Genomic DNA, 15,983 nt, shown 5'->3' with positions numbered 1-15,983 from the left:
TTAAGATGCTACTTCTGGCAAGTCCTGGCTCGTCCATAAATAAAATGCAGGCTGTAAATTGTGGATCTTCCGCCTTCTGGCGTAGAAGCCAGTGACAGAATTGTGCTCTGGCAGGGTGGTCAGGAGGCCAAAGAGCTTGCACACATTGGACATGATACAGATACAGTAACTGCTCATGTAGAACAAACCACGCAAGAGCATGGTTGATACCTTCAGCAGCAGCAATTCTTCGTACACTTGTTTGAGGATCACACTCCACGTGTTGCAACACCCGTTCCTTCATTTCTAGCGTGCAAACGGTATGTGGTCTACCACGATCCGTTGTCCTGGCAGCAAATTAATAACCCGTTTCTGCAAGTTGCTGGAATATCCGAGCGAAAATCTTTTACGATGGAATGTTGTGGTGTTGTTTATAAAAAATAAAAAAAACACGCCACTTAACGCCCTCGGCTGCCCAGCCCGAAGGCCTGCAGATTACGAGGGGTCGTGTGGTCAGCACGACGCATCCTCTCGGCCGTTATTCTGGGCTTGAGACTGGGGCTGCCACCTCACCGTCAGTTAACTCCTCATGCGGATGTCATTGAGCGTATATGATACGGGCCCATCCACTACCTTTGGTTAATCCATAGCAATAGCAAAAAACCATGACTGTCATTTCCCTCGAGGAATACCCCATCGCACTGTTTACGTCGTCCACACAGCACGGGACCACTAGTCTGGTTTGGGTACAGCACTACACTGGCAGCAAAACCGTGTACTATGACGGAACATCAGACTCTTGCAAAGACCTTCAGTGGAAAGACGCACTGCCAGCACAACGGCATACAATGTCTGAATATCCAACACGTGCGAAGACCTTCAATAGGAAGACGCCTGCACCACCGAACACATCACTCCTCCACGCGGATACAGTGGTGCATATCTCAAGAGGTATTTATTCTCGTTTTGACCCATCCCAACCCCTGTTGCACTATCAGACTCCTTTATTTAAACACCCTGTATATATAGTCGGCCCCGCGGTGTAGGGGTAGCGTGCCTGCCTCTCGCCCGGAGGCCCTGGGTTCGGTTCCCGGCCAGGTCAGGGGTTTTTCTCTCGACCAGAGGGCTGGTTCGAGGTTCACTTAGCCTACGTGATTAGAATTGAGGAGTTAACTGACGGTGAGGTGGCAGCTCCAGTCTCGAAAGCCCAGAATAACGGCCGAGAGGATGCATCGTGCTGACCACACGACCCCTCGTAATCTGCAGGCCTTCGGGCTGGGCAGCCGAGGGCGTTAAGTGGCGTGTTTTTGTTTTTTTGTATATATAGATAGATATTTCATAACCCTGTAAACCATAAAAACAAAGATGGGCAACTTAATAAATATCAACTGATGTTGGCTTCATCCTGCTAGAAATCAGTCAGATGACACTCAGATCAAAGATGCAATAAATAACAAATCATAACAAACAAATATACATGTCCACCTGGAAGAAAAGAAACACACATTATCCGTAGTCAAATTACCTGAAGCAGGCAATGGGTTATCAGGATATCCTATAATTATCCATCATATCATCATCTAATTTTGATGATTATCATCCCTGTTTCTAGTCATAATAAATTCAATGTGGAATCATCTAATTCCTGAAATAAAATATAGAAGAGTTGCCTCAAATATTGCATCGCGTGACTAGTTCATTATCTGATGACTTCATAATTCCATATTCCTATGCATGTACTAATGGTTAGTATTCCTCCATAGATGACATACTCGTTATACAAAGCATCGGTGATCAAAATTTGTTAGACGTCTCTCCTCGGTAGGAGTTCTGTTCCGTAATTACAGATGGAGATAATGATGTATTCACCAGAATGGTGAAGATGATTTATTCACTTGAGGTATTTTACATTAAACAGTTCAAATATGAATGTCATCATTCCATTGTTCTTGTAACCTATATCTGGTTCCAATTTCAGCCTTCCAAACATTTTCTCAGTATTGCTGTAGAAGGCGACAGAACTGACTGACATACTCGTGCCGATAAAGCTGTGAGCATCAACATGACAAATATGATACAATCACTTTGCTGAAAGAAACATAAGTCAAGGTCATGAGAGGTCCATTGTACTTTTCATGTGAATGGGAGATGCTCAGTATCTGGTATGAATTTCAGCTGTTGAAACGTTCTCATTTTCTAAATATCACTGTAAAAGACAGATGAAATAGAGATTTTACATATATAAGATTGGCTGTAAATTACTTAAATACCATTTGTTATATTTGAAATGAATGTAATACTAAACAAACATTTTTGCAATACATGTGTATGTTATGTAATTAATTGATATAAAATTACAAAGTATTAACTCATCACTGCCATCATCAAATTCTAAAGGCCAAGCGTTGTCACTGAAGCCATAGATGTTTGTCCTGAGTTAGTCTTTTCAGCTCTGAGTGGGATATACATGTCATCCTGTAGAGTAAGTTGTAAGAAAAAAAAAAGGGGGCGGGGGGGATACAATGGAACAGTATTTTGACAAGCTCGTAAATGGCCCTATGAGATCTCTGTTGAGGATGTAAGACAGAAAACAATAGAGGGAGATATCCCAATTACATGGACAGAAGTAGAGCAAGCTCTCCATATGTTGAGAAGTGGTAAGCCAGCAGGAGCTGATGAAGTTACAGGTGACATGATTAAAGCTGCTGGTCCACCAGGAATACAGTGGCTGTATGGAGTTCTCATAACAGTATGGAAGGATAACAAAATACCTGAAGATTGGACAAAAGGGATGATAATTCCTATCTTTTAAGGGAGTAGACGGAAAAGTGAAAACTACAGAGGCATTACCCTCCTATCACATGGCCTTAAAATTATGGAGAAGATCATTGAAGCCAAAGTAAGTGATATACTGGAGCCTGTCTTAGAAAAGGAACAACATGGCTTTAGGGCTGGAAGAAGCGCAATAGATCTGATATTTGCTTTGAGAATGTTGGCGGAGAAACACTGGGAAAGAGGAAAAGACCTAATTATGGTGTTTATGGACCTTGAAAAGATGTATGATAATGTTCCTAGATCAATTATTTGTTAAAGTCTTAGAAAACTTGGTGAACTGGAGTAGCTTATTAGGAAGATCCAAATGCTATATACTAATTGCAAAAGCTGTGTCAATATTGGAGATGGTCACTCTAATGGTTCAATACAACCAAAATAGTACAACAGGGAAGTGCCTTATCACCTCTTCTATTCATAGCAGTTATGGATACCATTTTAAAGGAACTAAAAGGAAAAGGTAATAAAGATCTTCAGGCTCTGGTGTTTGCAGACGTTGTGGCAATATGGGATGAAACAGAGAAGGGAGAGCAAAATTATCTGAATGCATGGTGTAAAAAGTTTGATGATTATGGAATAAAATTGAACCCATCAAAAAACAGTAGCATTGAAAGTCAGCAGACATAATAATACAGAATGCAACATAAAAAATACAGGACCACCAAGTTGAAATAGTACACCAATTCAGATATTTAGGAAGCATAATGGCTAGTAATAAAAGAGCTGAGATAGAAATAACAAACAGAGTAACCAAAGGTCCTAACTTTTACAGTGTCGTTTAGATACCTACTGTGGAATGAGAAGGTCCCACAAAGAACAAAAATGATCCTGTATTAGTCATATTTCATTCCCATCCTTACAAATTCTCTGGAAACCTCCACACTAACATCAAAAGGTTGTTGTAGGATTCAAACCTGTGAAATGAAATTTCTTAGAACTGCCCTCCAAAAGACACGACTTGATCTCGTGAAAAATGATATCTGATCTAACCTAGGTCTAAATAAATCAATGGAGGAAAGACTTAGGTCATCTAGACTTAAATGGTTTGGGCATGTTAAACGAATGAATAGCACAAGGTTACCATATGCTTATTTGTAAAAGAGAGTAACAGGTAGAAGGCCAGCTGGAAGACCAAGAAGAAGATGGATGGACCAACTGAGAGAAGACGTGGAGAGAAGAGGATGGAATTGTGAATCTGTCATGGACAACAAAATCTTTTTGAATAGGCAACTTTGGAAGACTTGTTTTCAAACATCCTACCTGGCTCGCTGGAAGGGCAAACCAATGACGACGATGATCTCTCTCTCGATCTTCTTCCTTGCCCCCCAGCCACTCTTCCCCTCAAAGACATTGCAGCCATGGAGAGAAGATTGAGTGAATGTATTGACTGGTGGATATTGTTTAAATTTCCTAATAACAGTTGGTCATTACCGATGAATATGACTGTTTTCTTAGATGTTCTTGCCATTATTTCCCTGTCTTTGTGGTTTGTATTCTTTGTTATAGTCAACTGTGGCTGAGTTTTTCCTATTCTAGTTTTTTTTACCAGATTTATCCAGTGATACCCTTTGTTTACTGGTTTAACATTCAACTCTAAATTACTTAAAGTCCAATTTACAACTATATTTGTAGGTATAAATTTAACGTTCTTCCCTCAACACTTTTTAGGATTGGCCGGTATGCCACGACGATATTCTGATTACCCAGATAGTTACACCTCTTGAAATTTAGTTTCAAGCTTCAGGTCTACATTCTCCTTTATTGGAATTATTTTCCTCACTTTCAGTATCTGAGGAAGAATGATTTCAAACTGAACTGTCCTATTCCCTATAAACATGGTAAGCTCACTAGAATGATATCAATCCTATCCTCCAGCTGAACACACTTACTCTGAATAACCTATATTAACTAACTTCTAATATGGCAGAATAGTGCAGTAGATTTAAGCTCTACATATAAAGTTCACCCTTTTATTAGAACATGGCAACTTGTTCAAATTTAAATTTACAAAATATTGCCTCACCGTTGATAGAACAACTGATCTTCTTCCACGACCATACACTCTTTATTTTACTCGTACATATTTTGTGTTCTATTACTGTTTCTGTGCTGTATGTTGTAGTCTCTATGGAAACTTGGCTGCACAGATACAGAATTTTGTATATGCCAGTTGTTGAGAGTAGGTCCCTTGTGTTCCCATAGTTCCCCAGAAATACACAGATAATAAGACCTTTATACTGTACATTTAAAATGTAGTGGATCAGATTGGGAGATTACTGTACTTAAATACCACTCTGCAGCCAACACAAACTTATCCGGAACCCCAAGCCTGAAAAGTTTCCAGGTCAGGCCTAGGTGAGACTGCAGTCTAGAACATTCCAGGCAGTATCACTCTTCCCACTTCATTTAGAATTTTCTCCTGAAATATTTGAACCCGTCGTTCGTTCAGTAAGAATAACTCGCTCTGAAGATCCAGCCACACTACTGGCGACATGTTTGACTGAAAGTTTGACATAGCCCAACAACCTGAAAATTTGCTTTATAAATTACATAGCTGACTGTAAAACCTGCATCAGTATGTGAACAGGGAATGTTTGGAAGTCAGAAAATTAGTTTTGGTGTCTTTCTTCTAAAATACAATTATAATTATACCTTTTAGTTTTCAGCTATTATGAAATTTTAATTACCATTGTTTTGGTGTTCAGCTGTGGAGAGAGAATGGCCAGCAAGTGCTTGTATGTGGTGGTCAAACTTGTTGTGTTGTACGAAGCTTCCTGCTGCCATTAGATAACAAGTTACTTTCCTGCTCTATGGATGCAAGTGTTAAGGTAAGCTAACTTTCTATACCTAGTTCATACAGAAAAAAATTGGAAATTGTTTAAGGCAATTGAAATGTATGAATACTTGAAAATTGTAAATAATCCGGTTATTGAATAATTCACTTCTTGAGTCTCCGATCCCTTAATTTACAGAATACTAATTGTTCAGGCTGCTGCCTTACTTTAGGCACTAGCATAGTTGGTTCTAACTTGATTTGTCTGGATTTGATTTCTGCCTGTGCTTGGGATGATTTAGATCCTAGTACAGTAAAATGTGCTCAAAGCGGAACTTGAATAAAGCGGAAACTTGTCCATTACGGAATATTTTCTTGGTCCCGGTGAAGCTTACGGCGTTATAATGTTCTTACTATTGTATAATGCGGAATCTCCTAAACGTGGAAACGGAAACGAACAATGAAGTAATTCTTTAAAATCTACTTGTATAATGCGGAAAATATTATGAACTGATGTAGTCCTACGTACAATATTAGAGCATTTTCGGTGCTGATGTGATCATTGTCACGTGTTTGGAAAGTGATAATATGGATGGTGGTACGAATGAAGTGCTTGAAAAATGCGTCAGTAATATCCAACTTGTGTCAAGCAAGAAACATTCCCTGTGAGGCAGACAACTTAATTCGATGTAATGAACAACTTATGACACAACATATATTCGAATCAGCTACAGCCCTTCTAGCAGTGAGAAAAGCCGAGAAAGAAGAGGAGATGGGCAAGAAGATGAAGATCAAAACAAGATTCGAACCCACGAACAGGCCCACAGTAATTTTGTGATGTAAAGCAATCTGCATTACATCTAACTTTTTCACTCTTCTTGAACTAATGTACTCAGCTCAGTACTGCATTCAGAAAAAAAAAAAAGGAAACAACTTTCATCATCTGTGGAAGAAAGCTTAGTGTTGTGAAGTACTGTATTAAGTGTAGTGTTTTATGTTGGAAATAAATTTAATTAAGGAGCGTAGATCCAGTATTCTGAAGTTGTGTAGTACAGGGTTGTGATAGTGCCAAAATTATACACCGTATATGTGATGATAAAGTGGAGTAATAATAATAATTATTATGAACAAATCAATGCACTACAGTACTACGAACATCAATCTGGATAGCCGAGCGTCATGCGTAAGCTCTAAATAATATTTTACAATATTATATACTGTATCGTGTTTTGTGTAATGGTGGTGGTGATTGGTGTTTTAACGCAAAAAAAACCAGTGTTTCGTGTAAAGCGGAAGCTTGTCTAATTCTGATTTTTTTTTTTTTTTTTTTTTTTTTTTTTTTTTTTTTTTTTTTTTTTTTGTCCCATGCGATTCCGCTTTGAGCAAGTTTTACTGTATAAATGCTGGAAATGGAGTGCACTCCCTCATGTGAGAAAGTAAACAATAAGTAACTCCTATTTCAGCCATCTTATAAGTAATTTCTTCACTTCAACTCTGGCTAAATGCCAGATTGGTATCTAACAGACAGTTTACATCTACTTCTTTCTCATTATTAATCCATATATTTAAAATACTAGCCTGATTTTTGTTACTGCGAGTTTGAGAGAACTGCTGAACTGATTGTCATCATAAAGCATTCTGACAAAAGCTCATAGCCTGTAAATTTGCAAAGTGTCTGTAAAAGCATAAACATTTCTTGACATTATATTTTTAAATTATTAATGAAAAATGTAGCATTCTGATTGGCTGAAGCACTCGCCAGTACTTCAAGGCCACCTGGACTTTGGGAGCGCTGAGGCATACGATACGAGAGGGTAGGTGGAAGGGGGCAAGTATGCATGCGCAGTCGGACATCTTCCTGGTCAGTTGTTCCAGTCTGTGTTGTGTTACAGAGTGTCGCTTAGACAAGAAGCTATTCAATGCAATGTTACTGTCTCTTTGTATCTCTCCCTATATTTGCTAGCTTGAAGTGATGTCGGAGAAATGTAAAAGTTCTTTTCCCCATGTTGTAATTTTAATGCTAAGGTTGTGAACTTCTTCCATTCTGGTAGTTGGAAAAGTTAGTCGATCCTGTTATGGAAACCCAAACGATTGTACCTTTACTACGAGCAAACTGCTAATGTGCCAATTTTCAATTCTGATTTGGCTGACATTGTGCTCATAGCAGACCAGGAGCAACTTTCAATTATTTTAATGAAATCCTTGATGTGCCCCAAACCGGGCAATTTGGTCATGCATTTAGGGGCGTGCAGCTATGAGCTTGCATCCGGGAGATAGTGGGTTCGAATTCCACTATCAGCAGCCCTGAAGATGGTTTTCCATGCTTTCCCATTTTCACACCAGACAAATGCTGGGGCTGTACCTTAATTAAGTCCACACTTGCTTCCTTCCCACTCCTAACCCTTTTCTATTCCATTGTCGCTTTAAGATCTATCTGTGTCTGTGCAACGTAAAGCAAATTCTACAAAAAAAAAAAAAAAAAGGAAAAAATAAAAGATGTGCCCCAACAAAACAACACAAATGTCAAGAATGCATTTTTCATCAATGGTTCATGCACATTGGAAGAGCATATACATGTATATACTAGCAGTTACCCGCGGCTTTGCTCGCATGGATTTCGTAATTTGATAAAAATAATCGTTCCTCGGTACTGTACTAAGACATTATCTGAAAATGCCTAAAGTATAAAAACTCACCAAAAAATTGAGTTTCATTTACCCCAGAAAATCTTTGTTTCTTTATTTTTAAAGAAGATTCCAAATGCAATGCCCAAGGTATTCAGACAACAATGAACACACATGAAATGGCAAAATTAACATAAATCACAAAATTCACCTTGAGGGCAGTACACCAAATATAAGATATGGAGGGCCCAAACAATAAAGGAATAAAGAGGACAGGATCTTAAAATTAATATTTGAGGTGTTGCCAGGTCAAAGCAACTAACTACCAAATGAAAACTACATTAAAATTGAAGTGAAATATATAATTTAAATTAACATTAAATTTGAAAATGATGAATAATCACACTCAAACAAATATGCAAGATCCCCAAAACAGGTATCTTCATAATGTAAATAATCTCTAATGTGAACAGTAAGTATTTAATCAGTTAAGGTAAGGTAAGGGTGTATTCTGTCCGAAGGCAGGTCCAAACTTCCGCAGAGGTGTGCCTGAGCCGGAGTTTACATACAGTAGGGTGGCCAGTTCCTTTCCGCTCCTCCATTCCCTTACCCTCACCAACAGCGCGTGGCAACCCATCCAAATCTTGACCACGCCCAATGTTGCTTAACTTTGGAGATCTTAATAAGAAAGGAGACATGTTAGGAGATACAATGCTTAATTATTAACCCTGAAATTTATCATCTAGAACAGGGCCTCTGGTGCATGCACTGTGCAGGGTGAAAAAGACGACTTCGCTTGGTTGACCAGAGTGCAGGCCCCCACTCCTCGATTTGGAGCAATAGCGCTGTCTCTATCTTTCCCCACGCCTGTCTCGCTCGCTCCCCCTGTCTCCCTCTTCCTCACCTGCTCCGTAGCACTCCAAATCCGAACTGAGTTGAGCCAAGCTTAGCCGAGCAGCCCAGAGACGAAACGTTGGTCCGAGCCGAGCGGGACCGATGCACTGTGCACAGCAACTGTGTGCCACTGTTTGCACACGTGAGATTTTGGGCGTTTGAGAGGCCCTGATCTAGAAGTTTATGTGTCTTTTGCACATCCAGTGCAGTCAAAACAGAATCTTTTGGATTTTTCTGGAAATAAAAAAATACATGTTTATTTTTAAAGGAGATTCAAAATACCAATTTTCACGTCTGTAACATCTTCAGTTTTTGAGATATAAGTACCCTCACAAAAAATTCAACTCTTTTTTAACTTTTCACTCTCGTTAAGTGCCCTTTCCGAAAAACAAAAATAAAACATGTTCATGTATTTTTAAAGGACTTTCTAAATACCAAGTTGCACGTCTGTAACTTGTTAAGTTTTTGACATATACTGTGCATATACCGGTACTCATTTTTTGAATTCTTTTCACCCCCTTAAGTGGATTTTCCTAAAACAAAACAAAAAACCATTTCCTTTATTTTGAATGAGACTCCAAATACCACTTTTCACATCTGTAACATCTTCAGTTTTTGAAATACAAGTATCGTCATAAAAGGCATTCAACCCTTTTTTTACCTTTTCTTAAAGGGATTTTATGAAAACAAGAAATACGCGTTTGTTTTTAAAGGAGATTTTAAATACCAATGTTCATGTCTTTAAACTGTTCACTTTCAAGATATAGATACACTCTTTTTTTAAATTCATCCCCGTTTTCACCCCCTTAGCTTCCCAAGGGTCGATCAGTGCACTGTACATTCAAAATAGGCATAGAGCTATAATCCCTCGAGATGATTTAACTCTGCCATAAAAACACTTCCATTTTCTTTTAAGCGGGACCAATTTTCAATTCGCTTGGCTTTTTGTATCACGATCAATAAAGCTCAAGGTGAAAGTCTGGAATGTGCAGGTTTCAGTTTACTTCAGCCAGTTTTCAGCCTTGGCATATTTTTCAATGTCAAGAGTGCGAACCTTTGTTCGTAAAGTTGCAATACCAGTACTGCCAAAAAGTAATTGAGAAAATATTTATAGTTAAACCACCAAATCAGTACACGTATTACAGTCTAAAAAGATTATTAATGGATTAAATTCTTCTGATGGTTTACCAATGCAGGTTTCTGGATCAGCACAATTCAGCAAGGAATTGAAGTACTCCTGACAGTAATTTAATAATTTGTCGTGATCAGCAATTAAATTTCCAGACTTATTGCTCATAATACTCAATCTTGGTTGAATTTTTTTTTTTTTTTTTTTTTTTTTTAAATTGTGTTGACAGTTTCATACATCTTGCGGATGTTTCTGTTTCTGTAGTCATCTTGGATTGATTCTATTTGTCATCTCAGGTAGACTTTTTTCTTTTTTCCTATGAATTAATTCACTACATTCTTTCTGTTTTTCTCTGTATAGTTCCTCAACATCCATATTCTTATTAGACTGCAGCCATTTATTACACCATATTGCCACTTCATTAACTGCATCTTGACATGCCTCATCGAACCATTTATTTTTCTTACTGACACCTTTTAGTATCACTTTCATTGCTGCTATTGTCATGATTTGTTTTGCGTTATTCCACATTCATTCACATACTTCATCATTTGTTTCATCAATGTCTTCTGTAGGATCTTCTCCCAGAATATCAAATCTGTTTATACTTTCGACATTATACTTTAATCTTTCATCCTCCTGCTTCAGTTTCTCAGTGTCAACTTTGCATCTTTCCTCAGTCTGTGACTTACAAGAGGTTTTCAATATAATTTTAACAGAAGCAATTATCATATTGTGATCAGATCCCATCTCAGCTCCTCTGTAAGTTCTGATATCAGTTATGGTGCTTCTATGCCTGTTATCTATTATTACATGATCTATCTGATTGGCAATCTTACCATCACACGAATACCATGTTTCCGTATGTATTTGTTTATGTGGGAAGGTGGTATTCCGCACATTCATGTTTGTGGATGTAGCAAAATTGATTAGTCTAATGGCATTATTATTGCTTTCATAATTCAGACTTTCCCTTCCTATTGTTGACACAAAAATTTCTCCCTTTCCAACTTTTGCATTGACATCATGTTTGGGTAATTTATTCCACAGTTCTAACAAATCCTCATAAAGCGAGTCTTTAACATGATCATCCTTTTTGTTTGTGGGGGCATGGCAGTTCACCAGTGATATGTTAAACCATTTAAATGTACCCTCAAATAGCATAGTCTTTCATTCACATGTTCAAAGGACAGCACCGACTATACTAGTGAATTTTGGACACAAAATGCAGTACCAAATTCGTGGGGTCCAGTTTCTTTACCACTTTTAAAAAGTGTATACTTCTCCATGTCCTGTATACCATTACCTAATAATCTAGTCTCTTGAATTGCAGCAATTCCCACTCTATACTTCTCCAACTGTTGACTGAGGATTTTGAAAGATCGAGGTTTATATAGGTTCTTAAATTCCAAGTTCCTATTCGTAAAGCCGATTTCCATTACAGGGTCGTCATACTTTGATATCCATTCTTCTTCATCCGAGGCAAATGTGAGATATTCGTATTCGTAACAATCTTTTTTATGCAATAGAGCCGTTAACTCTATGTGCAACCCCCAGCCTGGAGGGCCAGACACTTTTCTGTCAGGGCTGCCATATCTTAGCCGAGTAGTCCCAGTTTTAAGGCACCGGGTACTCGCCCTCACCCCTTCTATTAGAATATGATTTGCTGGTTATAATGTATAGCAGGTGGTCCGTCAGCCAAATTGTGTTTTAGCAGGTACACTTACTCAACATGGGTGCACCCCCCCAAGGTTTGCAACCAGCCGATGCTTGAGATACCGATTCAGATCTTTAATGAAGTGGTTTCCCATTCCCTTCCCCATCCTATGCCGTTGGCCATCTAGTGGCTCTTCTGCCTGCAGCTTCTCACTTCAAGGGCAAGAGAGTGCCCTTCCTTCTACCCGCTCACTTGCCCTCGTAGGAGGCCCTTGGCATTTGGTAGAAGTTGGTCTCCTTATACCGGGAGATACTCGATCCCTGCATTCGTTAGCCGCCTGTATATATAATCTATACACAACGATTTCCCCCTCTCATTTCACCATCATTTCTCTGGTACTGCTAGGGTTAATAACTGGATTGCACCTCATTTTGCGATTTCCATCCTCCTATACTCTCAAAGAAAGGATCATGTTACATGATTTAGCAAACAGTCTAAATTGATTATAGAATACCTAACATTATTATGGAATATGGTATATTTCATAGAATTAAATACATTTTGTTTACTGTTGTGGCCATTGATATGTTTTCGCTTGCTTTATGTTCGGATGACTGTTCTTATTTCAGCATCTACAGAGTATTCTTGTGGAAATGAGAACTGTCTTTGATTTCAACCTGTTGTTATGAAAGTGAGACTGTTCGATTTGTCATTTCCAGCTGTGGGACACTGCCTCTGGGAAGCTTACACAAGTAGTAGCCGGACGTGTGGACAAAGCCTACATCACCTCTGCAGATATGAATGCAAACAGAGATCTGCTAGTGTTGGGCGATGCAGAGTCGTGCTTCCATATGGCTTCGCTTCAGGTGACCAGTGATTCTCCATTTGTTACCTTAAGCAGTCTAAGAACTTTCAAGATTCCAGAAGAATCCATTTGGAGCTGCCAGATCGCACCTGATCCTCGGCTTCTGGCACTTGGATTGGACAGTGGTGCTATCATGGTAAGATATTTACTGTAGTGTAATAAATGTTTAAAATATAGCTAGTAAGATAGAAATCATATCAACTGTCAGATTGAGAATAAAGACAGAAATAAGATGTCACATGGCCCATAGTACCACATTTTCATTCTTTCCATTTTTGAATGTGCATTTGTAATTTTCTCATATATAATAAGCTGCGACTTTAATCTGTTCATCTTTAATTATGTAATGCCACTTCTTTCTATCCTCTTTCCTATCTTGGGACTAATAAAGATATTTAAAATTTCTTCTGATACTTTCACTTGAAGGATATATAATCCATGTTAATATAGGGGTTAAATACTGTAACTCATTTATGCCCAGAGAAGAAACATTCTTTTTTGGAATTCAGACTTAAGTTTATTTTGACAGAATAGTAACTTTTGGTCATGCGTACACAATAATTAATAAAATTATAAATTCTCAATTGTGAGGAGTATTTTGCATACAAGTATGTATTTAAATAACTTCAAGATGTGATATTTTTCAAAGCCTGGGTTCCTAGAACAAGTTTTACAAAAGAAAACAGTTTCTCTTCTGCCCCCTTTCACCTTCCTATCACTGCACAGCACAGTCCTTAGACAATCCTTTTAGTCTCTCTTCCTGGTCAACAGAATTATGGGCGACCACATTTTGTCTTGTTGATGTTCCGAATGTTGCCAGTGAACTCCACCATCATCTCCCTATAGCAAAGATGAGGAATAGGTTGCTTGTTTCTCGTTGCTTGCACCTGGTTGCACAAAATAAAACTGTTCACAACAGCAACTTCCAGAAGCTAAACAAATATTTTACTCTACCACTTGTAAGATTTCCTCATGAAAGCATAACTGATGCTATAGTAATCAGCATGGTCCACTCCTCCCATATGCTGAGTATAGTCGGAGATGACAGCTGGTTTCTCAAATTCATTTACTCGCACTCCCATATATTTTCTTGTCACCAGGTTAGTGGAAGGATTATCGAGGGTACTCAGCATAAGAGCAGCCCATTTGTCCTTGGATGCCAAGAACACATCCTTTTCTGATTCCGATAAGCTTTCACTTCATGCTCTGAGCTTCAGCTTTTTTGCTTGTTGTGGTAAGCCTCTTCTGTTAGCTTGCATGGTGCCTGTCAAATGAATACGCAGCTTTCTTATTTCCTTCGCTAGCTCATAGCTAGTGTAGAATCTGTCTGTGTACAGGTGGAAACCAGACCCATTTGCACTTTCCAACAGAGACTGCAAGAATTGTAGTACCACTGTGCTAGTAAAAGTTAATTCTTGTCATACTAGACTGTCTGTTATTGGCTTGCCATAGTAAGGTACAAAAAAAGCCTGCCTTGCTTTCAGTTAATACACAAACTCTCAGACCCCACTTTGTTGGTTTCATCGAATTGTAAGTCTTGAAGGTGACCCTGCCTTTGAAAGCAATAGTACTTTCATCATTAGCAGTGTACTGTTTTGTTACATATGATTTCCTACATTACATATCAATGTAATCTACTAAGTTTTCTACTTTCTGCCTCCAGTGGAATATCCTTGAGCATTGGGGGTTAGTTTATTCATATACAACATCCAGAAGATCTGCATGAAATGCTTTTTAAAAAAATATTTCATTGAAGAATGGCTTTTTTTTAAACCCATTCTTGAGACCAGTTTCTTCGATTGATGATTTTGGATTCAAATCCATATTCAATATGACACTGAGAAATACCTTCATTTTTGGCAAGGTAACTTCATTCCAAGTGTTCCATATTGAATACTGCCAGAGAGGTGTGATTTTAGAAATCTCCTCACATGCATATCTATTAGTTTCCAACGCGATTTCTGCAAGTATTACATCAGGGGAAAAAAATGGAAAAATTTTAGAGGCTTCTCAAAGTTTGATCTAACTTTACACCACTTTATGCACTGATTACAAACTGCAGCAAATAAGCATTGTGAACTTCATACATGTTCAAATTGGCTACTTGTTGCCCAGGAACCACATCAGCTCCTCCATTATTATCACATCTACGATTACCACCATATTCACTTTCATGGCTAGAGTCACTTGAATTAAGAGGTAAACTTTCATTCTCACTAAAGGCACTTACATGAGACTCCTCGCTATCACTCATTTCATTCAGTAAATCGCAAATCTCATCCATACACATTTACTTGCTACCTCGGTTCAACAGATCGCTTGTGACAAAACATCAATAATGAAACATAAAACTATCAAACTATCGAAGGACTTGGAACATAATCTATATATATATAAAATAAGAGTTTTTTCTTTTCCGTAATTTCTGTCTGTATGTATGTACTGTATGTATGTATGTATGTATGTATGTATGTATGTACACGCATCACAAGAAAACGGCTGAAGAGAATTTAATGAAAATTGGTATGTGAAGTCGGGGGGTGAGCCTGTACAATCTAGGCTATAAATCATTTTACTCACGCTGAGTGAAATGGTAGTTTAGGGGAAGGCGTAAAATTTAATTCTGAAATATTTATGTTATTAGTCGTCCTATCGATAAATACTACATAACTAAAGTTATATAGAATTCAATTTCCGATCATTTATGTCATACATTGTTACAGTACCGGCTTTGATAACACAGATATTCATGAATTTGTATTTTTGTTGCCAAGTCCATATCAATGCCGAGCCACGAGAAAATGGGTTAACAGAATTTAATGAAAGTTGGTATATTGAGTCAGGAAATAAGAAACTACAGTCTAAGTTATAAACAATTGTATTCGCCCTGTATGAAATTTAGTTTAGGGGGAGGAGCCTAAAATTTAATTTTTAAATACCGGTACCTATGTTATTGGTCCTATCAAAAAGTACCTGCTACATAACAAAAGTTATTGAGCATACAAATTCTGACCATTTATGTTTTATTCAATTTTACCATATTGACTATGATAAGAGTGGTATTTCAGAGTCGGAGGAAAACTAAATATGAAGGCCTACAATATTGAAAGTGCATAACATTGATCAACAATAACATTACATTGACCATTGTTTGTGGTGATGTTCTTTGTCTCTTATGCTGCCGCTCAACTCCGATAGATGGGATTTCTGTTGCGTACCGAGTATAATAG

At 38.1% G+C, this 15,983-nt stretch overlaps 1 protein-coding gene across 1 annotated transcript in view; it reads left to right on the top strand.

The window, feature by feature from the left end:
- LOC136866773 (apoptotic protease-activating factor 1) overlaps positions 1-15,983 on the top strand; it is a 279,902-nt gene that overhangs the window by 241,351 nt on the left and 22,568 nt on the right. Inside the window, exons 19-20 of the mRNA XM_067143881.2 lie at positions 5,517-5,639; positions 12,608-12,889. Of these exons, the coding sequence (XP_066999982.2) occupies positions 5,517-5,639; positions 12,608-12,889 (405 nt within the window). The remainder of the gene's footprint in view (positions 1-5,516; positions 5,640-12,607; positions 12,890-15,983) is intronic.

The sequence above is a fragment of the Anabrus simplex genome, chromosome 3 (assembly GCF_040414725.1).
Source record: "Anabrus simplex isolate iqAnaSimp1 chromosome 3, ASM4041472v1, whole genome shotgun sequence".
In the NCBI taxonomy this organism is placed as follows: domain Eukaryota; kingdom Metazoa; phylum Arthropoda; class Insecta; order Orthoptera; family Tettigoniidae; genus Anabrus; species Anabrus simplex.
Note: the sequence above shows the minus strand (reverse complement) of the source record. Positions and strands in the feature narration are given on the sequence as shown.